Here is a 26,333-nt window from a genome sequence, read left to right on the forward strand (position 1 = left end):
GATATACATTATTTACATCGATAAGAATAAAAAAAAGATATAAAGTTAGGTACAGTAGTGAAAAAAAAAAATTAACTGCATCATAAAAAGATTTTAAAAAAAATTGGTTGGGGAGGTGCACCAGCCTCATAACTTAATAAATTTCGTAATTTTCATTTATTAAATAATTCCAAAAGAACGTCTAGTAATTATTTGTATTCTCAACCGTGTCCCTTTTCGACCGATTTAAAACGTGGTGTGGAGGTTACGGTAGCCCTCGGGGACTAAAATTCCAGCGGCGATGTCTACCACCTGCAAATTCGAAGAATGTACAAAAGACAGACAAGTAAATAGACATTTGCCTGAATTAGTTTGTTTAAGCGTAGCTGTCTATGGAATTCTAGTATATTCACATTATTTCAGTTATTCAAAGACTTCAAACCCGATCTGGTGTTAGATATGTTGATCGATGTAAACCTTGGTCAATCTTTGTACGCAAAGTCACGTTCTCCAAATGAGACCACAATAAACAAGGGAAACACTAGGTATACAAACAAGCATTAAACACGTTCAATTTCATATCGCAAAAGGGAAAGGAATATATTCCACTGAAATCATTAGGACGACAGTAAAACGTCGCCATTTACCTACATCTCTACAAACCTGTGTTTGAGTGATGTGAGCTGTCAGTTGCCGACATTTTGCTTGAAAATCGTGATATTGAGAACAAACACATATACCGAATGGAAACATGGTAGGGTTTGGATGTTGCTTTCCAGAAACGTAAATTTATAATAGGGAGAATAGTCTGTCGTGTCCATGATGTTAGTTAACAGAAGAGTATAAACGATGATCGTAAATTCCATATTAATGAAAGATGAAACATCAACAATTCATATGAAACAGATATTGAAGGACCTCGACAGTTCATTAGATTTGTCTCAAGACCAACTCAATCCATCATCCCATGAAATCGACATAAGTAAGATTCAATCCTTAGTTGATATTGAAGGACCATTCCATGAAATCGACATAAGTAAGATTCAATCCTTAGTTGATATTGAAGGACCTCGACAGATCTCAGTGACTAGTTTTCATAAGATTATCGATAAATTCAGCCTTTTATTAAAGTAAAAACAAGTCAGCGAAATGACGGGTTTGTTTCGATAGATATTTCACTCACCTGTCTGAAGATCTTACTCGACCGAGATCTTGCCAAATTCGATCACTTTAACAATTTCTTCTGCTATATATAATGTATATATCTACATACTATTTGGACGTTTATTTAATAAAATACACTTAAGTACAGTTTACAACCTATGTTTGTACCGACGTTTACCTTTCTGTGTAAGAAAGATCTCCTAACCAGAGAACAAAGGCGTTCCTTCAATTTATGGTATGGCAACATTTAAGTACAAAAAGGACACGGAATGAGACAGAGAATAAATAGTGTGTTAGTATCAATTAAAACGTTTGTAACTTCTTCGTCCATGCGGAGTTCATCGGATATATAATAAAGGTGAAGGTCGAAGAAAGTCCTTCAAAGTATACCATAATTTATTTGTAGTTTTTGAGTTCTTGAAGATAAAATGAAATTTCGTTGTTTCAAAAGGCCTTAATTTACATTTGTTCTACACTGCCGATAGACATTTTATATTGCATAAGGAAGGAAAAAGAACTGCATAGACCTTGTAGTGTGGTAAAACCATGTTTGGAAAATCATGAACTTAAAACAATAAAATGTCAACAGAATAAGGTAAGCGAAATGATACAAACACAACCATGACCAAATAAAGAAGTTGCGTTTATCAGTCGATATTTTTCACATACCATGACGCTTTCCTGTGATATTTAACAGAAACGGCTAAACAAAGAAACGTTCTAATCATACTTCGCCACATTTGGATATGAAAGTATAGTCTAACTTCTGGACAACGAATATGATAATTGAAAGGAAATAACGGCAAGTTATATGAGTAAGATTTGATTCAAGTTTCAAAAACATGTTTTGTACAACGAATGTGATAATTGAAAGGAAATAACGGCAAGTTATATGAGTAAGATTTGATTCAAGTTTCAAAAACATGTTTTGTACAACATATGTGATAATTGAAAGGAAATAACAGCAAGTTATATGAGTAAGATTTGATTCAAGTTTCAAAAACATGTTTTGTACGATGTAATTTACTCTAGTGAGTAAAGAGATTGGTCTTCCCCTGGTCTGATGTTTCACGAGGGTTATCCTAATTATATTTAAATCGACAGACATGTTCCTCCAAAGCTTTAAGGGACTAAGTCAGTGAAATACGAGCTAGTAAGTTTTCTTACGTGACGTGAAGAAACTTTGTGCTGTCAGAAAAAACATAATTCACTAACGATCAAATTATTAGGAATTTTCTTCATTTTTCAAATTCGGGACAGGAAACTGTACAGAATGTCAAAAACTGACCTCATATAATGTCCACACAATTGAACTCACTAAAAAGACAATTTACTAGAAGACTCGATTCTATACCATCTCGTACACTACATACACACAGTCCTAGTACGCTTCACACTGGCTATTAGTTCGATAACGGTGACGGTACAGTCATCGAAACGTCACGCTTAACTATTCTACAGGTTACGTTTTCTTGGTATTACCAACCTGAAGAAAATGCTCCAAAGTATGTACCAACAAAAAAACTTTTAATTTCGTGACACTCCTGCACTTCGTGGAAAACTATGCATGAGAGTAGATGAAACAAGAACATGTTTCGTTGTTTTATTTTTCACAGTATATTAAACGTATTAAGGTCCTTCACAATTCATAAAAAAAATATAAAAATGAATAACACATTCCTAAACTACAAAAAATGCGTATCAGGTTGTATTTCTTGTTTGTCATGTTGTACATCCAAACCTTTGAAATATTTTAAACATGATTTTCTCAGTCAGTACTACCAAATAAAAATTATAATAATGAAAATGTCGACAAGCCAACAGAACCTTTGAAACGAGCGTGAATAGGAAGAAATGAAAATAAGACGGACTAAGATTACCACGATCTTAAACTACACCGCAACAACCAGGGAGAGCCCGATTTCACTAACGTGAAGTTTTGTTGATTAAGTAGAAAACGCAAGAAAGCTTGGTCGTATTTCACTCGTACAAGAGTCTGTATGCATACATTCCTTTCTTTCATATTTTGCGTTCCATCGCCTAAGTGTTTGAAACAAGATTTTTTAAAGCATCAGCATCTCCTTGCTTCTCCAATACCTACACATACCCCTAACCTACCTTTCTCACATACCTACTTCACATACCCTCAACCTACCTACCTTACATACCTACATCACATACCCCCAACCTACCTACCTCACATACCTACTTCACATACTCCCAACCTACCTACCTCACATACATAAATCAAATAACACCAACCAACCTACCTCACATACCTACTTCACATATACCTACCTACCTCACATACCTACTTCCATACCCCCAACCTACCTCACATACCTACTTCACATACCCCCAACCTACCTACCTCACATACCTACTTCACATACTCCCAACCTACCTACCTCACATACCTACTTCACATACCCCCAACCTACCTACCTCACATACCTACTTCACATACCCCCAACCTACCTACCTCACATACCTACTTCACATACTCCCAACCTACCTACCTCACATACCTACTTCACATACCTACTTCACATACCCCCAACCTACCTACCTCACATACCTACTTTACATAGTCCCAACCTACCTACCTCACATACCTACTTCACATAGTCCCAACCTACCTATCTCACATACCTACTTTACATACCCCTAACCTACCTACCTCACATACCTACTTCACATACTCCCAACCTACCTACCTCACATACCTACTTCACATACCCCCAACCTACCTACCTCACATACCTACTTCACATACTCCCAACCTACCTACCTCACATACCTACTTCACATACTCCCAACCTACCTACCTCACATACCTACTTCACATACTCCCAACCTACCTACCTCACATACCTACTTCACATACCCCCAACCTACCTACCTCACATACCTACTTCACATACTCCCAACCTACCTACCTCACATACCTACTTCACATACTCCCAACCTACCTACCTCACATACCTACTTCACATACTCCCAACCTACCTACCTCACATACCTACTTCACATACCCCCAACTTACCTACCTCACAAACCTACTTCACCTACCCCCAACCTACCTACCTCAAAAACCTACTTCACCTACCTCCAACCTACCTACCTCACATACCTACTTCACATACTCCCAACCTACCTACCTCACATACCAACTTCACATACTCCCAACCTACCTACCTCACATACCAACCCAACCTACCTACCTCACATACCAACTTCACATACTCCCAACCTACCTACCTCACATACCTACTTCACATACTCCCAACCTACCTACCTCACATACCTACTTCACCTACCTACCTACCACATACCTACTTACCTCACATACCCCCAACCTACCTACTTACTTCACATACTCCCAACCCCAACCTACCTACCATACCTCACATACCATACTTCACATACTCCCAACCTACCTACCTCACATACCTACTTCACATACCCCCAACCTACCTACCTCACAAACCTACTTCACCTACCTCCAACCTACCTACCTCACATACCTACTTCACATACTCCCAACCTACCTACCTCACATACCTACTTCACATACTCCCAACCTACCTACCTCACATACCTACTTCACATACTCCTAACCTACCTACCTCACATACCTACTTCACTTACCCCCAACTTACCTACCTCACAAACCTACTTCACCTACCCCCAACCTACCTACCTCACATACCTACTTCACATACCCCCAACCTACCTACCTCACATACCTACTTCACCTACCTCCAACCTACCTACCTCACATACCTACTTCACATACCCCCAACCTACCTACCTCACATACCAACTTCACCTACCACATACTTCTAACCTAACCTACCTACCTCACATACTACCTACTTCACATACTCCCAACCTACCTACCTCACATACCTACTTCACATACCCCCAACCTACCTACCTCACATACCTACTTCACATACTCCTAACCTACCTACCTCACATACTTACTTCACATACCTACCTCACATACTCCCAACCTACCAACCTCACATACCTACTTCACATACTCCTAACCTACCTACCTCACATACCTACTTCACATACCCCCAACCTACCTACCTCACATACCTACTTCACATACTCCTAACCTACCTACCTCACATACTTACTTCACATACCTACCTCACATACTCCCAACCTACCAACCTCACATACCTACTTCACATACCCCTAACCTACCTACCTCACATACCTACTTCACATACCCCTATTCTGCCTACTTCACGTACCCCCACTTTCCTACCGCAATACCTACTCCATCTGCCCCAACCTACCTACCTCACCTACTTTCTCCACATACCCTTCCTAATACACCTACCTACCCCTTCTACCCACACCCAATATACCCCACCTACTACCACCTACCCAACCTTCTTCATCTACCTACCTCCTACTACCCCTCCTACTCCATCCCATTCCTGTCAGGTGTGTTACTTTCAAGCTTGAAAAAATGTAAATTTCACTTTAAGTGATCGATTTTCACAACAGTTTAAACCATGGCGTTAATTTTTCACGGATAGTAAACATGAATCGAAAACGATATAAATATATCACGTGTATTTTCACGTAGATTTAGACACTGATAGGTAATAATCTCAAAGTCATCTTAATTATTGAAGACTTACATAGAAAATTACACTACAAAATGTATGTATTGCCAACGGCATATTTAATACAATGTACCACAGACACATCGCAGTACAAATACTGCCCTTCATATCACACATGTTAAAACAGGCTTCGTAAGTTACGATCAAATTGATTTTGTATGTGCGTATATATATATATTCTCTAAAATGTCAACACAATCAGCATTTCAAAACATATTTAATATAACAGTTGAATTCACTAATGTTAAGCTTTGTTATGTGAATTGCCGTATATGCTGTTAGGAAAAGTCATGCATAATAACTTGAAATGGTTATAACGTCAAAAAAAGTTTACATAACAGTAAAAAGTTAATGATATAAAGATGACCAAATAAGGAAATCGTATTTACTCCAATCATACACCAGGAGGTCTTCAACTAGATATTTCACATATAATGGTGATAATTTACAGATAAACGGTTTTTACTGACAGAAAGATAACAACCCCATCCACTGACAACGACCTCTGTGGCCGCAATCTCACAACCACTTGCCAGTTTACTCTCAAACCCAAAGAATAAACGTGCTATGATATATCAAATATGACAGCTTTTAATGAACTCAGAAGACGTGCGAGGCTACAAACATCACAAAATCTGAGTGAATATTCAGAAGTAATACGTTAATTGTTACAATTATATTATATGTAGAAATTTGTCCGAAGGCCCAACACTATGATATTGCTGTCGGTACAAACTAAATCTATTTCAGTTAACAGTCTGTTCTCATGTAGACATTTGAGGTAATAATAACGTCTTAAAAAGCACTCACGAAATAAATTGTACAAGAGATAAATTATTCGCATTTCCATTAAGTTTTTTTTGCCTTCATCGCCTTTACATCACACATTTTTACTGGATTGTGTCTATCTAAGACTGATAGATGAACATAAATTGCCCCGAGATTTAGTAATTTGTTTTGAGTGATGTATCACATAATTAAAATCAGCTATAATGCACAATAAAGCGCTCAAATGAACGTACACAACACTTAAGTTTAATACATAATACACCTCTGCTCTGAAAGGTGTGTCTCTACTAACAATACGACAAATAGATCGAAGTAAATCCAATACAAATGCTATACATATATCATTACATACTTTATAGACACTTATTATGAATAGATTTACCTAAGTTGAGTCCCAAAATTTTACAGAGTTGGTAATTTTTCAAGACCACTTCTGCTTATATATCATTTATTAATTTATCAGTGTTAATGGAGATAATCATTTGTTAACTATTTGCTGAACTCTATGTACTAAGAGCAAGTGAGTGGCTTACTGACCACAGAAATGGAGGTACGGTTAACCTTGATCAAAAAGGTTTCTTAATTTTTGTATGAATTTAATAATAAAAGGCCGTTTTTATTTATTACTGATTAAATCTAACCCATATAATTGTTAATTGTCAATGCACGTGATGCAGAGAGTGATTCCATTTTCCTCATTTGTCCTGCAAACTAGCTAGATTTACATCTTTACGTAAAGCTGGCCTATCATACTAGAGACCATAACACCTTTGTTAAAAGTGAGACGTTTAAGTGGACTTGTTCAGTCTTTAGATGACGAACTCATTCTATGAAATGTGTTTATTTACTATTGTTTTCTACAAAATTTAAGCGGAATGATTTCTTGTAGGAAATGGTTTTTCATTACTATAATAAAAGAAAAATGAATGAGTATATCTCTTTCTGAACAATGAAATCAATCACAAAAACAAATATATGTCATTTATAAGTTTTCTCGTAGAAGCCAAACAACTCAATGGTTATAAATCTGAATGAGGTACGTTTGCTCATCGCGTATCTAAACTGGATAAAGATAGCTGTGACAAACATCCCTATGACGCTGACAACTTAGGTCACCAGAACTCTTCTACTTTATTTCTTTTATCTGAAACAACACAAAATAGATACCAATTACCTACCTTTATCGATGCATTTTTATATATTATTATCAGTTCAACAATCTAGAAATAATAATAATGATAAACAGAGCTTCAGAAGCTACAAATATGGCATGAAATTATGGCAACTAGACTCAAAACAAGCGATTAATGACGAACTGCGCTCTCTCACAATGAACACAACCGGAGATTGTGAATTGATTATCAAATTATGAAGATACATTGGTCACGAAATCTACCACTACTTTTTATACAAACCAACATGATATTCATTGATACTGAAATCAAGCGTTTTCTCTTAATTTTCCCATTTCCATGTTCATTTTGTGAAAGACAAAGGACAGGGAAGCGCAAAATTACTACAGTGTGCGTGTTATTTTATCAGATTTATTATATAATTAAAATTAATGATAAAAAACTTCAGACTAATATTTTATATATGTCCTTAACCAAACTTTACGCCATGCTTAGTACCTACCCAGCAGCTATCCTTCCCCTTTTGAACTTTCTGTAAATGTAACCTATGCATAAATTTACATAGCACCCCCGACACAGCCGGCCCCGGAATCTGTATATCTTTGGAACACGACATCGGGAGGGAATCCGCCAGGTGGCCTTGTCACATGACAATACAGGGCATCCCCTGTTGAGGTAAGACTTGGTCAGTACGAGTGACCGATTAGGGTTTTTCAAGTGGTTACCTGTTGTAAACATAATATTTATTTATTCGTTATAAACATAAATATGAATAAAGCAACAGAAAACAATTTCAACGTATACCGAGAATACGTGTAACCACGTCACATGTTCTGGGTTGAAACTCAAGAAACCCGTTTTTATTGATTATATTCAAGGTAAAACTACCTTTTAATCATAGAGAGAATAATCTACCCATGTTCCATATAAAAGTTATATTCTCCTGTTCAGTATCATTATTTAAGGTGAACATGACAGATGAACGGACTTGATATCATTATACAATGGCTTAAAACATTTAGGACAAGACGACTATTACTTATGCAAGATATGTTATTACAAATGTATGAAACCCTGCATCAATTAAAATTGTTATTCTACATTTTTCAACAGGATTGTAAAAAGGCAACGTCTATATAAGTCCTAGAACAGTAACATACACAATGATACAAACATGGACATACATATCATATTAAATGTAACAAATATGGAACTAAGAGGCAATTCCAAAAGATTAAAATCTAAATATTTTCCCTTTTTTAGTTTGCCTTTACCTTTGTTAAAGGTATATTTGAATCCTGAATAAATAAATAAAGTTGATTCAAGTAATGAAACATTGTACTGAAACAGGACTTACTATGTATAACAGTGAAACGAAGGTCATATATAAACAAAAGAATGATTCACGTGACAACACTTGAAAGAGAATAAGGAGCAGACAAGATGTTCCGAAAGGGTAAGCGCTTCTGCTTTATCAATGCCGTGAAAAATCTTAATAAATCCAAGTAAACATTGACACGTTCTCATATGCGAACCAGGTTTAGGATACCACTTGGTCTACAACATACTATCAAACACATCCAATTTCATATCGTACAAGATAAAAGAATATTTCCCAATGTGATCATGATGGCGACAATTAAAAAAGCTTTATGTCCTTCATCAATCTAAATCTTTCGAAACCCTGTGTTTCATATTCTATTCGAAACAGTCCTTCAATTTCACATTCCGAGATGCTGATGATGTCTTCAGTCAACAGGAAATTTATTGACAATGTCTATCTTGTGTTCTCAATAAATTCACGGAAACAACATACTCTTCGGCATCTACAACATGGCTGACAGGGAAAACTCTCCACTAGGCTGTATAATGAGGGTGAGGATTTTGACGTATTCGTGAGTATGCATGGCGTTTCGTTGTTGTAATCTCATTAGGATCTTAAGTTATGATATATTCATGGAGAACCAGTTTGTTTTCGTTTCTTATTCCTGTCACATTGTTGGCTAACGACATGGAAAGGAATCTGTTTTGTTGATTTCGGATTCATAACTTATCCAACACTTTATGTCGCAAACATCACAGACAAGCAAATTGAATAAAAAGCTATTCACGTGCTTGTGTTCTGTACTGGCGGTCTAGTCAATAATCAGCAACTTATCCTTCAATTGGCACCAACGGATATACTTCTTAAAAGTCGATTCTCTTCAATCGCTGAACCATTTATTACAGTGTGAATGCTGATTAAGACAGTTATACTAACACAAGCTGCATTTCCAAGACGTCATCGATCTCAGTCTCCTTGATGTTTGCATGGATGGGTTCACGTGGTGATTCCACGCCAACATTGGCTGATGTAGATTCCTATGCCTACATTGGTCCCGCTTATGTTAATTTTGTTGATATCTTATCTCAGTGGGTTGTATGGTATAACATTTTATCAGTTCCATGCCACCGTTGGTACTCCTGATGTTGGTGTCCGAAGCTTTTGCGGTAGACGTTAATAAGTTGTCTTTTTCCACGTCCATGTTTGTCCATGTGACTTTTTTTTAATTTGGAAAACATAAATCTTAAAAGTAAACAGAAAATACAATCCGATACAAACATTGATCCTGGTAATGATAATATTCGAGTTGGACAAGTATCAGAGTAAAAACTAACCATACTCACATGTATGTCGGCCGCTGGATATTGTGTTTACATTCAGGAAATCAGGATTATGCAAATGCTGTATTATGATAATTGCAAATGAGATTTTGAATGAATTGCACTTGCGTGACTGTTGGAGTGGACAGGATAATTTTAAGTGTATTTTATATAACACAATAAGATATATGCTGTATATAAGATGACAGGATGCTCTAGGCCTTTTATGTTACAAGGTAGAATCATGGCGATACAAATAGAATAATCCGTTCTTTATGTTTATTTCATAACATGAATTAATAACTCCGCTATGATTATACAACGAAGGTCCCATATGACTTTACCGGGCAGGAATGTTTATAATATCAATCCACTGCTGTTACGTTACCATATCAGAATGCAGTGACCAACTCTACATTATCATTTCACTGTGGTAAGCTGGTTGATGTAAGTTATGATGTTCCTAACACTTCCCTCATAATGTGCTGTACTGATGCTTCAAATGTAACATACTTTGTGATTTGCGGTATGTTCCTTAAATATTGGCCTTGTAACATACTGTGAATCCAACAATGGCTAATACTGACAATATAAACATATGTCCAGACTTATCACCTTTTCAATCATTTGATTAATCCGGTTGGTTTGGTCTTCTAACAAGAGTGACTGCACTCTAGCTATACTTTCATTTAAAATTGATAATGGAACTCTTTCTTAATCTTACGATAAAATGTCCACTACACATTTTCGCTTTCAAACATAGCTTCCCTCAACACGTCAGCTATCTCTAAACTATCCGCTAATTTTGAAATATTGCAATATAATTCTAACAGTGGGAGATAAAGAAAAGTTTTCCATAGATACACTCACCATTGATAGAGAAAATAAAACATGCCACGCCTAATACTGCAGCGAAGGAACTCCTCATCCTGATACCAGCGCGGCCCTGCCGCACAGTCTACTGTCGTTATATAAGGCACGAAACAGCTCTCGGGACAGATGTGCCGTGTAAATGACACACACACACATAGCAAGTAATTTTGATACAGACTTATGTATTTGAATAATTCATAAGGCATGTGTTACATTTGTTTTTTGCCTTTTTTATGTTACACAAATTAAATTCCATGTAAATGATTTGTTTGTTTGATAATATACACGTTTGTACATGTTTTATAAGCGGGGTTAAATGTTGTAATGGTCAGATGGAGGTGCAATGAAAGATTAGTTATAACATTTTTATCTTAAGCGAAGTCCAGGAACTATACAAAACTTGACATGGAAACCAATAACATTACAAGCATACAGTGTATCTATTACATATATGATTATATAATTGAAATTAGGAAATAATGATTGTGATAAATTGATGAAAAAAAAACACGTCAACATTGAAGTGCTAATAAGTGAAATCACTAGTGTTGAAATTATTATATAACTCCTCTGTGACGATATAACTTTCATGATGTGACCAATCACATTGGTTCTTTCATGTCACTGCATTGATATCCCCCTATCTCGTTATATTAGGGTGCAAATGTTGCCAAGACTGGAAAAATTGGTTTTCTGTCAAATACTAACGGGTCACAAACCTGGTGTTCTCTAATTTTACATATCAAAACATTTTTAATCGCTGCTTTATCCAGTGTTTGGGTGATATTTTTTCCCATCTGTTTTTCTTTTTAAAAACTGATAACAAGAAATTTTGTTTTACTTTAAGCATAAAAAATTCCATATCCTCTATATACTGAGTCGGTTTAATCAAAACAACCTGTAGGAAATCTTAGTTACATCAGTGGTGATGAAATAACTTTTCAGTTGATCATATCTCACGGTATTGATATTCGTCAACTTTCGGGCGTAAACTCACTGTATTGATATTCGTCAACTTTCGGGCGTAAACTCACTGTATTTAATATCCGTCAACTTTCAGGCGTAAACTCACTGTATTTAATATCCGCCAACTTTCGGGCGTAAACTCACTGTATTAATATTCGTCAACTTTCGGGCGTAAACTCACTGTATTGATATTCGTCAACTTTCGGGCGTAAACTCACTGTATTTAATATCCGTCAACTTTCAGGCGTAAACTCACTGTATTTAATATCCGTCAACTTTCGGGCGTAAACTCACTGTATTGATATTCGTCAACTTTCGGGCGTAAACTCACTGTATTGATATTCGTCAACTTTCGGGCGTAAACTCACTGTATTTAATATCCGTCAACTTTCATGCGTAAACTCACTGTATTTAATATCCGTCAACTTTCGGGCGTAAACTCACTGTATTAATATCCGTCAACTTTCAGGCGTAAACTCACTGTATTTAATATCCGTCAACTTTCGGGCGTAAACTCACTGTATTGATATTCGTCAACTTTCGGGCGTAAAACTCACTGTCTTGATATTCGTCAGATTTCGGGCGTAAACTCACTGTCTTGATATTCGTCAGATTTCGGGCGTAAACTTACTGTCTTGATATTCGTCAACTTTCGGGCGTAAACTCACTGTCTTGATATTCGTCAACTTTCGGGCGTAAACTCACTGTCTTGATATTCTTCAACTTTCGGTCGTAAACTCATTGTCTTGATATTCGTCAACTTTCGGGCGTAAACTCACTGTATTGAAATTCGTCAACTTTCGGGCGTAAACTCACTGTATTGACATTCGTCAACTTTCGGGCGTAAAACTCACTGTATTGATATTCGTCAGATTTCGGGCGTAAACTCACTGTATTTAGTATTCGTCAGCTTTCGGGCGTATAAACAGTGAAGGTTTAATTCCGTGTGCATTTTGAGATTTGTCTGTTTTATTATCTTTAAATAGTTTTGTATTAAATTCTTTCTTCTTATTTGAATATTGCGTACAACGGTCAGGTTTAAAGGCCATCGTTTTGCTGTCAAGTGGAACGTCATTATGTCACATAAAACGTTATTTCCCGAACTTCTCTGAACATAGTTTTATCTTATGCTAAATAGATCTTGTCCTGGTTTTTCCCAATTAAAGATGTACTAAAACAAACAGAAATTGATTATCCTCTATATATCACATTAACTCAGTCAAAAAAGGAAATAAAACAGAGTAATTACAGACATAATGTAATAAAAACCCCCCCCCCCCCCCCCAACATGGCTAATGCTAAGTTCGATTTTAAGTTCATCCAGAATAGAACAGGGGGTTACAACTTAGCATATAACGGTCATTTATACAGGATTAGGACTTCTCGCGGAGAAAGGTAAATGATTATGTAAATGATGATTATGTAAATGATTATGCATAGATTTATTATCTATCAATTTAACAGAGTAAGAAGTTGATTCAATTTTTAGAAGGACATGAGTATGTATACATGTACTTTCTGTCTGCAATACTGAAGTATTAAGAGACAAAATATCAATAATTAATTGTTGATTTATAATGATACATCTGTAATATCATTTTAAAGCCATACATCTGTGAATATGTAAACCCGCCTGTGTCATCAATATTGAAATCTGTTTGTATTCCTTTCAGAACTTACTGGAGATGTACTATCAGCACCTGCCTTGCTACTGTAAATACCCGCAACAACATCATAGTAGGAGTCGGACGACATCCACACAACCACCCACAAGTTTCTTCTTTGAAGTTATATGAAATGATGGACTTTAGTGCATATCAGTATACATTATGTAGATGCTGCTGTGTGTAGCGTTAAATTGAACTTTTAGTGCTGTAAATAAGTTTCTTCTTTGAAGTTATTATTAATGTTAATTTTTTAATATTTGTAACTGATATCCTTCATGTAACTTTGCAATCGAAAATAAAAAATTACAGGTAGATCCACAGGTAAAATATCTCAGGTAAATGCAGTACCTATATGAAACAGACTATAATTACCATCCCTTTGATGTTTCTACCTATTGTCATGGACATGTTTGCGTTCAGGGAACACCCCCATTAACTACCCAGTTATAACACCAGATACGGATATTTTTGTGATGACGCGTTATAAGAACTAGTGAATCGGAGGTGTGATTGGTTAAGATTCTTTTTGTTTTCGTTATGGCGTAATGTGTATTGTGACGTTACCAAAATGAACTATAGAGAAAGAGTATCGCCAATTTTAATTCTGATCAGTCAGATTTTTCACAAATGTTAAATTTTCAGCTTAGTTTTTTGATGAAAAGATTTTTTTTTAATATAGCTGTATTCCATACCAATGTTCTGAAACACGTTATGAATTTTTAGTTTTCCTTACCAGAGACATTCTATGACTTGTCCCATACATCTGGTATAAAATCATGTACGATCCTGTATATAACGGATCCAGTGTGTACAAACACTTAATACGCCTAATGTTATAATTCTCTCTGTTATCTGTTACAACTGTTCTGTAAATCAATACTCAGTACTGTCGTTCACTGCATGATTGATAGAAATACATCGAAAATCAGTTTCAGGTGATTATAATTGGATTAGATCAGATTTAACAGTACGGATTGCTGTATTCAATACACGGAGAATTGCGACGAAAAAAAATGCGATCGAGATCGGATGACATGTTTAATTCCAACCACATAATCAATGATCTTGTTTTCCTCGATAATATATTTTTATTGGTCAGTTTTCTTTTGGATGGCAGCTCACGTGATATTGACAAAGGTGTTATCTCACATTGTTATTCAGCTGTAAGCCGAACATCCCAACTGTTCAATTTCTCTCCAGTAGTGAAGCGTAGAGCTGTGTGTACATCCGGCAGGACCACCGGCGTGAATCCGGGCGTAGCTCTCACAATTGTGAGGACAGCCATTATGTGAAATGTAGCGAGACATGTACTGCTGGACACATTTGGATGAACATTTCAGGTCGAAAGCACACGCATCCAGGGCTGGAAATGGTTCAAATATACATCGTATTACATAAAACCTTTAACAGAATACAGGCCGCAGTTGTGAGGAATCATTGATAGTCTCGGTGATGTACTTTCTTATACCTACGAAATACATGTACTCACTAAGATATCTGTAATTACCCAAGTTTAAGGACCATTCGCCAGTATTACTGAAAATGAGAATTAAGGAAGTCTAGATAAACATATCAGCCTGAAACATTAACTACCTGTAGAATTGTCTGCTGACTAATGCCAGTAAATTGGTTTAGAGAAGCCTAGAACATTATATACTTAAATATTGCTGATCGACTTACACCCTCCAGGCATCCCACAGTCCCTCCAGTATCCTTCCATCAGCTGGAAATATCCACATGCCGGGGCGAAAACCTCCCACTCGCAGCGAGCAGGTTTGCATCCAGATGATTGCTAGAAATATATGAAATATCAGGCCTTTAACCAGAACCATGATGGAACATTGCTGCATCAGAAATTTAGAGACCTCTAACCAGACCCATGATGGAACATTGATGTATCAGATATTTAGAGACCTCTAACGAGACCCATGATGGAACATTGCTGTATCAGATATTTAGAGATCTCTAACCAGACCCATGATGGAACATTGATGTATCAGATATTTAGAGACCTCTAACCAGACACGTGATGGAACATTGATGTATCAGATATATACAGGCCTCTAACCAGACACGTGAAGGAACATTGATGTATCAGATATGTAGAGGCCTCTAACCAGACACGTGATGGAACATTGATGTATCAGATATGTAGAGACCTCTAACCAGACGCGTGATGGAACATTGATGTATAAGATATGTACAGGCCCCTAACCAGATACGTGATGGAACATTGATGAATCAGATATGTAGAGGCCTCTAACCAGACACGTGATGGAACATTGATGTGTCAGATATATACAGGCCTCTAACTAGACACGTGATGGAACATTGATGTGTCAGATATATACAGGCCTCTAACCAGACACGTGATGGAACATTGATGTGTCAGATATATACAGGCCTCTAACCAGACACGTGATGGAACATTGATGAACATTGATGATATATACAGGCCTCTAACCAGACACGTGATGGAACATTGATGTGTCAGATATATACAGGCCTCTAACCAGACACGTGATGGAACATTGATGTGTCAGATATATACAGGCCTCTAACCAGACACGTGATGGAACATTGATGTGTCAGATATATACAGGCCTCTAACCAGACACGTGATGGAACATTGATGTGTCAGATATATACAGGCCTCTAACCAGACAGATATATACGTGATGGAACATTGATGTGTCAGATATATACAGGCCTCTAACCAGACACGTGATGGAACATTGATGTGTCAGATATATACAGGCCTCTAACCAGACACGCGATGGAACATTGATGTGTCAGATATATACAGGCCTCTAACCAGACACGCGATGGAACATTGATGTGTCAGATATATACAGGCCTCTAACCAGACACGCGATGGAACATTGATGTGTCAGATATATACAGGCCTCTAACCAGACACGCGATGGAACATTGATGTGTCAGATATATACAGGCCTCTAAGCAGACACGTGATGGAACATTGATGTATCATATATATACAGGCCTCTAACCACACCCATTTTGAAATATTGATACAGTATATATAGATTACATGATCGTCATATTAAATGTAATGGATGAATTATCAGACATTGAATTACAGATATTGAGATAAGTACATTTTAATTGAATTAAACGCCCTCAACATTGTGACCAAGTAACAATTTTAAACTAATAACAGTATTAGTCCAAGATTACTCTGACTTACGTGACAAATGCAGTCTAGGCAGTGTTGTGATACAATGCCTGGATAAAAGTAAAAATCCATCATAATAAATCACACAAAGCATTCATAATTCAGAAACAATTCATCAAACTAAGAGTACAGTTATATGAGCAGCGTACAAATATCAGAAAAAACAATACTATATTTAAAATTTCATAATATGAATAATAATGATCCTGTTCGCCGTCGATATACCTGCACATATAGTGAAGACACCATAGCCGAGAATAGAGTCACTGTCTTATCTGACAGTCGTTTGCCTTCATAATACTGTGATACTCTTAACTCAAGAAGTGAAATAAGTAGTATGAGGATTTTAAAGAACTCTAAAGAGCTTTTACTCTATCTTCAATTCTTCTGCTGAAAAAGTACAAGGAGAATAAGACCTGGTGTTTCGGAAGTGTAAGCGTCTTCTGCTTCAACGACGACACATGCCAAGTAAACCTTGGTCAATACAAGTAAGTAATGTCACGTTCTCAAATGAGAACAAGGAATTCAACCAACAGGCAATATGACGAGCTTTAAATACGCCAGCTTCATATCACACAAAGAAACTGTTTAATGCGATCGCTATGCCGACCATAAAACTTCCCCATAATTTCCATCAAACTGCATCTTTTGAACCTCCGTGTTACGAGTTTGTCCGTGAATTTACGACTTCTTGCACGAAAATTGATAATTATGATAATAATTGATAACGGGGAAAGGTCCTTGAATAACGAATCAAATGTGACATGGAAATACAATAGGTTGGAGACGTATGGATAATGCTATCCACAGATGGAAAATTCACAATAGGCGGGTTGAAATCATCACTCTTATTATACAGGTTAGTGGAAAGCTGTCCATGTTGGTTTCGTTGTAGGAAAAGATCGTGATAAGCAGCTGATCTAGAAGAATCTGTCGTATCTTTGATTTCCAGTTCTAGTTGATATATACAATGGAAGTAGTCCATAAATGTATTGTTATTTAAAGACAAAGTCTCATTAGTATATCTGAAGCTGAAATCAAACGACATTGCAAGGTCTTTGTGACCTGTTTTGATAAGCTCTTCAATAAATTCAACCTCGTATGAAAAGAAAGAAGTCAGCCAACAGAGGGGCGCAGTTAGTTCATATAGGTAAGCCTATAGACTGTTAGAAGATTTTATATGTAATTCTCATCTACATTCTTCAGTTTTCATCAGATGTATCAGGTAAGTATTTCATCTTTTGTTTTCCAATCCTATGCCTGTTATAATATTGTGAAAAGACGCACTATACAGCTGTTGTGTCTTTTACGAACTCGATGGTGATGCTAAATGTCTTAATTATCAAGTAGCGAGGAAAACCCTATTTATAAATAATAGTGAATAAATACATGAATTAGATTTAGAGGTACACGAACAAGAAACTTCAATTAATTCCATAATTGTCAATTTCAATATTATTTCATTTGATCTTCAAACACGTGCGTTTATTCTGAATTGTGCTACCATTCGAAGGTGTTGTAGCATAGAGAGCTGGTTAAGGAAAACTTGGAGGACTTAATGTTAACAAGCAATATCTACCACCAAAGACCTCTAACTAATTACTAAAGACACAGAAAAATAATAAATCCACAAATGATACGTCATATGGAAATAACTCAGATATATTCATTAAAGCACGAAGTTACTTCCCTTTATGTATAAGAAAAGCTGTCGTTAATTGAATCCTTACCTGTAGTGTAGGTATGGTGTGTCCCACTACTACTGGAATTAAAGTGTGACCCTGCACTGCTGATACAGTGTGATGCCGACGATGACTGTAGAAAGTCCCCGGCTACCCAAACTCTCTGTTAATATCAAATGTATCTAGAGCAAGAGAGCAAAAGTGACGGATAGCAATGTAACGGTCATAGAACAAAAGCGTTGCAATAGTGATTCCGGCTTCGTTTCTCGCCATTTTTTGTGTCATTGGTGATTTTCAGAAGGATTCTGTCTTTTTGAAACGTCTTCAAAATAACAGGTAGATATTTTCTCTCTAGCTACATTGTTGTTTATTGTTTTTGTTTAATTTTGATTGTATGAGTTTTTCTTTTTCTATTTTCGACACGTTATATAAAATCGACTCTCATTAATTTCTAGTACTTAACTTTCCGAATATATGACATCACTTATATGTTGTTGGTTCTTGTTTGTTTGACAAACATAATATTTGGTTTACAGAGAGTTAGCTGCAAATTTTATGGGGTAAGTAAATTACCTCTGGTGTTGTTTTGCCAACCGTTTCCGTTTGCTTTTCTATATAAGGGAAAGTGATAACTAGTTGGTGTGGTACAAAGGTGTGGCAATCGTATTTACTAGGGAACGTGTTTAAGTTTGTCTTAGCTGTGTTATTTCTAATTTAAGCTTCAATAAATATCGTATACGTGTTTATTCGTTTGTAAGATTTTGATTTCAAAAACTAATTAACAATTTTTTTCTATACAACCAGAATAAAACTTGAGTTAGATAAGTATAGCCAGATAATGAATTAAAATGCAATGCATTTTAAACTTTCAGCGGTACTCAGGTGTAAGTGTTGAAACCAAAGAGGATAATCTAAATTGATTGAAATAAATGTCAAAGTCTAGATGGGGAGGTGTACTAAACCCAAGAATCAATCCCATAATATTCAAAGTTTGGATTTTTTAAAAGAGCGTTAAAGCACTTTTAACTATTCTGAAACTTATTGAATAAAAATGAATGTTGTGATAAGTATGCATTTTAAAGCAACAAATCAAAGATGTTACCATGAATAGTAAAATCTCGTTATTACATTATAGCTATACTGAGAGGAAAAAGAAACGCAATTAGGAATTTCCAGGTCAACTACGGGAAATAGAAAAGGGTTTTAGAATGTAATTATGGTGTAACTGGCAGATAGTTGACCACTCTGTCATCTACGAGAATTTTATTCGTGTACGTTAAGTAAACCTTTCAAATTTGACGTTGATTCAAGAGTACCCTACTCAAATTGAAGTGCGTTCTGGACCCATCAATATCGTGTGTGCCCCCCGCGAGCTACAGTAACTGCATGAACTCTTTTGTGCATTGAATTGATCGCGGTATTAACCCTCCTCATTGGTATATGATTCCATTCCTCATCCAGCGCCAACGCCAACTGAGCGACGTTGATTGGAGGATTCGGCCTACGTCTTATCCTTCTGTTCCACTCGCCCCATAAATGTTCTATTGGGGAGAGGTCAGGGCTGTATGGGGGCCAGTCTAGGGTGGGGACATTGTTTGCTGCGAGATAACCACGGCAAACCCTCGCTACATGCGGCCGGGCTTTGTCCTGCTCAAACGTCAATTGACGCTGCTGTACTAGAGGAACAACATGCGGCGCTAAGACTTGATCTCTATAGCGGACGGCCGTGAGATTTCCCTGAATAACGACCAGAGGAGTCTTGATACCATGCGCAATCCCTCCCCATGCCATGACCGATCCTCCTCCAAAGCAGTCATTCTCTATCACGCAAGCATCTGCATAGCGCTCGTGGGTAAGTCTATAGGCACGACGTCGGCTGTCTGCCCGGTAAAGCGAAAACCTGGACTCATTTGAGATTAGGACCCTTCTCCAGCGTTGCATTGGGAAGCGTCTTGCGGAATGTGCGTTCAGCCATTGCATTCGTCTGGCACGTCACCGTGCATTAAGCTGTGGTCCAACATATGGCCGCCGCGGTCTTAGACCGAAGGCACGCAGTCGAGTACGCACTGTCTTTCGATCAATTGGAACACGATGACGCCCAATTGTGTTCCTTGCTGTTTCCGTGGCCATCTGAAAGCGATTGCGTAGGTGCGAAAGTCGCATTGCCCTTCCCTGCCGACACTTTGTTACACGAGGGCGACCGCTTCGGGGAAGATCTGCAACCCTTCCGGTGGCATGTAGCCTTTGGATGAGATGGCAAATGTTCGATGGATGGACTCCAAATTGATTAGCGACCTGATTTTGCGGGGTACCTTGCATAAGAAGTGCAATCGCACGACCCCTGTCAATTTCAGACAGTCGTGGCATTACGGTGAACTGTTTATGCTTAAAATGTGGGAAATTAAGACGGATATGTCTGAAGATTCACACACTCAGATTTTGAACCAATCCTTTATACTGGGTTCGAGATATCGTGCTTTTGTCATTATTCTTTTGTACGAGCGGCGTGCGCGGTTTAGTTATGCATCAGCGATTTTAATGCGGTACCATAGGGACCTAACTCAAATGCACACACTGTCAAGTTTCAAGGGTGTACGTCAAGGATTTTATTTACAATATTAATTTTCTGCTAATTGCGTTTCTTTTTCCTCTCAGTATACTTTGATAAAATATTCAAAAATAAAAGAAATCAATCCAAGTATTCCAACCATATTCTTTATTTTTCTCTCTCTTTTTATTAAATTATATTACATTGGATATTTTATTCTATTTTTAAAACGTATTTTGGGGCTTTTATCATTTTTGTCCTGAGAGCAATTTAGTCGTGTATATGCATGTGTATGTATGAATGTTTTTCTGTAAACGTTTCTGTATCACATCAAGTACTTAAGTTACGATAGTGCCTTGTAATGTCAGTTTACCAGTCGTTTGTTGTAGTACCCGCGATATATACCTTTTACATCAGAATGTACCTTTTTGTGTGTTCTTTTACACTGGAGTAATAACAATTGATTACTTACATGATGACCATGCACGTCCTTGAGCTCATGCCAGTGATACCCGTCATGTGTTAGAACATCACCAGAGGGCACATAACACTCACCATGGTTCAACGTAGCCACAATGGAATGAGACAGTCCAGCTATTGAATGAACAGAAACACTTTTTTATGAAAACATATGATAAACGATTGGGATTTATGACATAGAAATGGTACATGAATATGTTGAATATCGAATCTGTTGTGACAATTAAACACCATGAATTTGGGATGCAGGAAAATTGTTATACAGAATTGATGAATTCACAATAGGGAAATCAAAATATTCTTGCTTATCATACAGTCTGGTGTGGAAAGTTGTCTGTTAATTTCGTTGATGGAAAAAATCGAGATAAGTTGATTTTCAATTCTTATATACGATGGAAGTGGTCAGTTAACGATTTGCAAGGTCTTTGCGACTTTTTTTTAAACGTGACTGTATATCCGCTTCATTTGTAGAGTGGTATATTTTTCTCCAAAATACGGACACTAATCGACAGTTTAGAATGATCAGGAGGTTGAAATGTTGACACAAACATTGCATCTCTCCACGGTCCACTGCTGAATGATGGCCATCCATACGTCATCTCAACTGTCCACTTACTTTGGACCACGCAAATCATATTCAGTTGGACGTCATTCGTATGGACTAAACAAGCAAGCTGACCGTCGGTCAAAATTTTCTGTGTTAATATGGATTTTCCATCAACTAGGATGTGAACTGACTGTTCTTGTCAAGATTAGTAGCATGTGAAACATTAAACGGAATAATAAGTCAAAATTGTATGCCGATGTGACTTTATTTGACGTTTGAATATTGTCCATTGTGCTCACTGACCACAACTCCGGCCATTTTCCTTTGTTCGCCTATTCGTCATTCACCTGCCTTTGTGATATACATATTTGTATACACCAAATATATATATTACTAATAATGTTAATTTTGTTACTAATACATCTGTGCTACCCCCATCATGTAGTGATCACTCCCCAATTACTGCTGACTTAAACTTCGAGTCTTTTAAGAAACTTGCTTATAAAAAAACCCTTTTATATTTCCAAAATACTAATTTTGACGGAGCAAATGAATTTCTTAGTTCTATTGACTGGAATCTTCAATTAGTAGGTGATATTGATGAAATGAATTATATTCTATGTAACAAAATTTTAGCTGCTATTGACCAATTTGTACCAAACAAGACTGTAACTATATAACCTAATGACAAAATATGGATGACTAATGAAATTAGACTGAAACTAAGACAGAGAAACCGTCAGCATTCTAAAGCTAAACAACAGAATTCCCAAGCCTCCTGGATTAAATTTAAAACTATTCGAAACCAGGTAATTACCTTAATCCTGCTATCCTTTATAATGAGTCTAGATTAATACCATTAGCTAAACGAAGACACCTACATCAAAATATCCATATTTTTTTAGATATTTTAAATAACAGATGCCCTCCTCATGTAACTGATTCTATCCAGCCTTTTATCAACAATAACACTGTTCATTATCCTCTTCGACACAATAGGTTGTTTGATGTGCCCCTTGCAAGAACTTGTCAATATAGCACTAGTTTCTTTCCAAAACTCATGACTGAATGGAATGACCCATCCTGTCTGTTTCCCTCATTGACATCCATTTATGCAATAAAAAAAAAACATTTTTATCACAGCCTGTTATCAATCCTCTTTTACAATGCACTGATACTTTTAAATATTACGGTAACAGAAAGGCAAACATAATCAACTAAGAAACTCTGCAAGTAATCCCCACCTTAAAGACAACCCTGCCTGTACTTGTGGCCACCCAGTTGAAGATCCTACTCACTTCTTTAATCCATTGTCCGTTCTTTACTATCCAAACACAACTCCTCCTTAATTCTCTTTCTACTCTTAGTGATTCTATACCTCTTACCACTGATACATTTCTTAAAGGATCTCATACACTTGATGCAAATATAAATAAATCTATTCTTGATTTGGTTCAGAGATTCATAACTGATACCGGTCGCCTGTTTTAGCCTTAGTATACTTATATATACATTTTTTTTTCTATTTTTAATTTGAATCTGTTATCTTAAGATTGGTCCGCCTGTAAATTTTTACGGACTCGGTTCAGGATTGTGGGTATATGGACTGTTTGAACCTGCAGCCTGTGCTGTGTGATCAATTGACAAATTTTGACTCCATCTTGTTATATATAATTATGTTACCTATCTAATCCTACTATTCTTTAACACTATAATTTAAATGATGGTAATGCTTGCCTAACATTTCTGTTAGATAATTATTCATCTGAATCTATATCCAAAATTCTTATTCCTGGAATGCTATCATTATTATTTAATATCTTAAATTTTGATTGATGTGTCTGTGTACTTGTTTAAGTTGTATGGAGAGGGCTTTCATAGGCTCTGCCTGTTGCCCAATTCCATTTGTCACCAACTTCGAGACAATAAAATACAAAATGTATTCTAAAATGAACTGAAATCACATTCAGTACTGTAAACTCGTTTGTAGTTTTTACAATTTAGGCTCTGAAAGCCCCTGTATTATATTCCTTTTCAGTAATTAGAATATTGTTTTTCAATAATTTCCATTGCATTTCGGAGTGTTTGATTGCCTAAATAATTTTGCATAGCTATAATTGTAACTGAGAGTCCTAATCTTTTTAGTTCAAAATACTATCAGCACGTATTGTGAAGTCAGTAGCGTCTCTGAGGACAATCCGAAATACTAAGTATTCCAGTGAAATGTCCTGTACCCTTGGGACCAACAAAGGGAGTACTATCTTTATAAATACAGCACAGCAAAAGGTAACAGCACGGTGGTACAAATCAAGTGTCATACCTAGCACGAGGTTGCATGTATCTATGTGTAAATGAATAGCATAGAATTGATTGAATGCATACAAGTAGAGCTGCCGTATGATTTTAAAAAGGAAAGCCTATTGTTATAACCAAAAGCTACATGACTAATTTATATATAAAAGCAAAGGTGTTCTTTATCAACAAGTCTCAATCTGTACAATATGTGTGGACAGGAACAGATATCGGTGCTAATGGATACCAATCTGTTATCGTTTACACATATTGTATAGGTGTGGGCTTTTCTCCATATTTTAATGAATATAGAAGGATGCTATTCACTTATGAGTCGTTTGATCCGACATTGCATTAAAAGTCTAGCAACAGGAAAATTTACTTCATTGAAGTGATAATTCTTCCTATAAATGATTTCTTTCGTAATATGGAATGATTTTATATAAAAAGCTTTACCTCCGGTTCTGGCGTGTACACCGTCGTAATTGAGACAAAGACATGAGCCTGATACACTTGCTGAAAAAGACCCTTGCGGAGTAATCAAACAAATTATCGTCCATAAAACAATTGCTACAAGGTCCATAATGATCTTGTACGCCGGCGATATGACAGCACAAATAGTGACACCACAGCCGAAAATAGAGTCACTGCCTTATCTGACAGTCGAATGCCTTTGTAATCTTACCAAATATATAGTCACCAGCTAACTTTTCAAAATTCTGATTTTAAAAATTTTGTCTCAATGCCCAATGAGATTGTCAAGTTGTGAATGGTTCATGGCTGAATGTTATTTTCTTTTTAGGTTTTTAATTGCAACTTATTGGCCCCGTCCATCGTATATAACTCAACAAAAAAAGAAAGGTTAACATGTTTCCTTGGCGAATACCTGTAAATGAGTGATAACAAAATGACGTTTGTGCAATATTAGAAAATGGTAATGTTTTACATTACAAAATCCAACGGGGTTACCAAAATCATTCAAGCGTGAAAGCCTGTATTAGCGAAAGAGCTGCACGATGTTTTCTGCGACTAACTTGTATCTTCGCTTGAATTTCATAAACATTCAAACTGACAACTGTTCTTTAGATCCTTAGGACTTAGAAATCACCGAATCTTGCTATCTATCAACTTTATCATTATGCCCCGGCTGTCACAAGTACAGAGAGAAAGGGCTGTAGGCATGATCCAGGCTGGGGAGTCTCGCCGTCGAGTTGCACGGCATTTGCCAGTTGGTAAGTCGTTTAAACCAAACTGGGTCAACATCCGATCGTCCCCGAAGCGGCCGACCCCGTAAACGACCGCCAGGGATGACCGTTGTATACGATTGATACACTTGCGCAATCGATTCGTAACCACAGGACATTGTTTGGGCGTCGTGTGTCTCCCCAAACAGTCCGCAACAGGTTGAGGGCCTACCAATTGAAAGCGTGGCGTCCCTACACTGGACCCAATTTGTTGCGACGTCACCGTAATAATAGGCGTAACTGGACCCGTATTCACCGTCGTTGGGCCTTACGACAATGGAACAATGTTCTGTTTTCAGATGAGTCCAGGTTTTGTCTGCAACACGGTGACGGAAGGCGCAGAGTGTGGAGACGACGAGGGGAGCGTTTTGCGAACCGCTGCGTCGCAGAACGGGACCGCTTTGACGGCGGAAGTGTAATGGTTTGGGGTGGTATTTGTGGGGGACTCGTACCAGGCTTGTTGTGTTAAATGGCAATT

At 36.9% G+C, this 26,333-nt stretch overlaps 1 protein-coding gene across 1 annotated transcript; it reads right to left on the minus strand.

Annotated features, from left to right (window-relative positions):
* Positions 1 to 15,023: 15,023 nt before the first annotated feature.
* On the minus strand, positions 15,024 to 25,194 carry LOC132548411 (lysozyme-like). The gene is made up of 6 exons (XM_060212275.1): positions 25,068 to 25,194; positions 21,765 to 21,886; positions 18,793 to 18,907; positions 17,075 to 17,112; positions 15,547 to 15,658; positions 15,024 to 15,229 (listed from the first exon to the last, which is right to left on the minus strand). Exons 1-6 carry the CDS (start codon positions 25,192 to 25,194, stop codon positions 15,024 to 15,026), a joined length of 720 nt encoding a protein of 239 aa, XP_060068258.1.
* Positions 25,195 to 26,333: the final 1,139 nt, after the last annotated feature.

This window comes from Ylistrum balloti, unplaced genomic scaffold (genome assembly GCF_031769215.1).
Source record: "Ylistrum balloti isolate Yb309-2 unplaced genomic scaffold, AGI_CSIRO_Ybal_v1 Utg370010, whole genome shotgun sequence".
Lineage (NCBI taxonomy): Eukaryota > Metazoa > Mollusca > Bivalvia > Pectinida > Pectinidae > Ylistrum > Ylistrum balloti.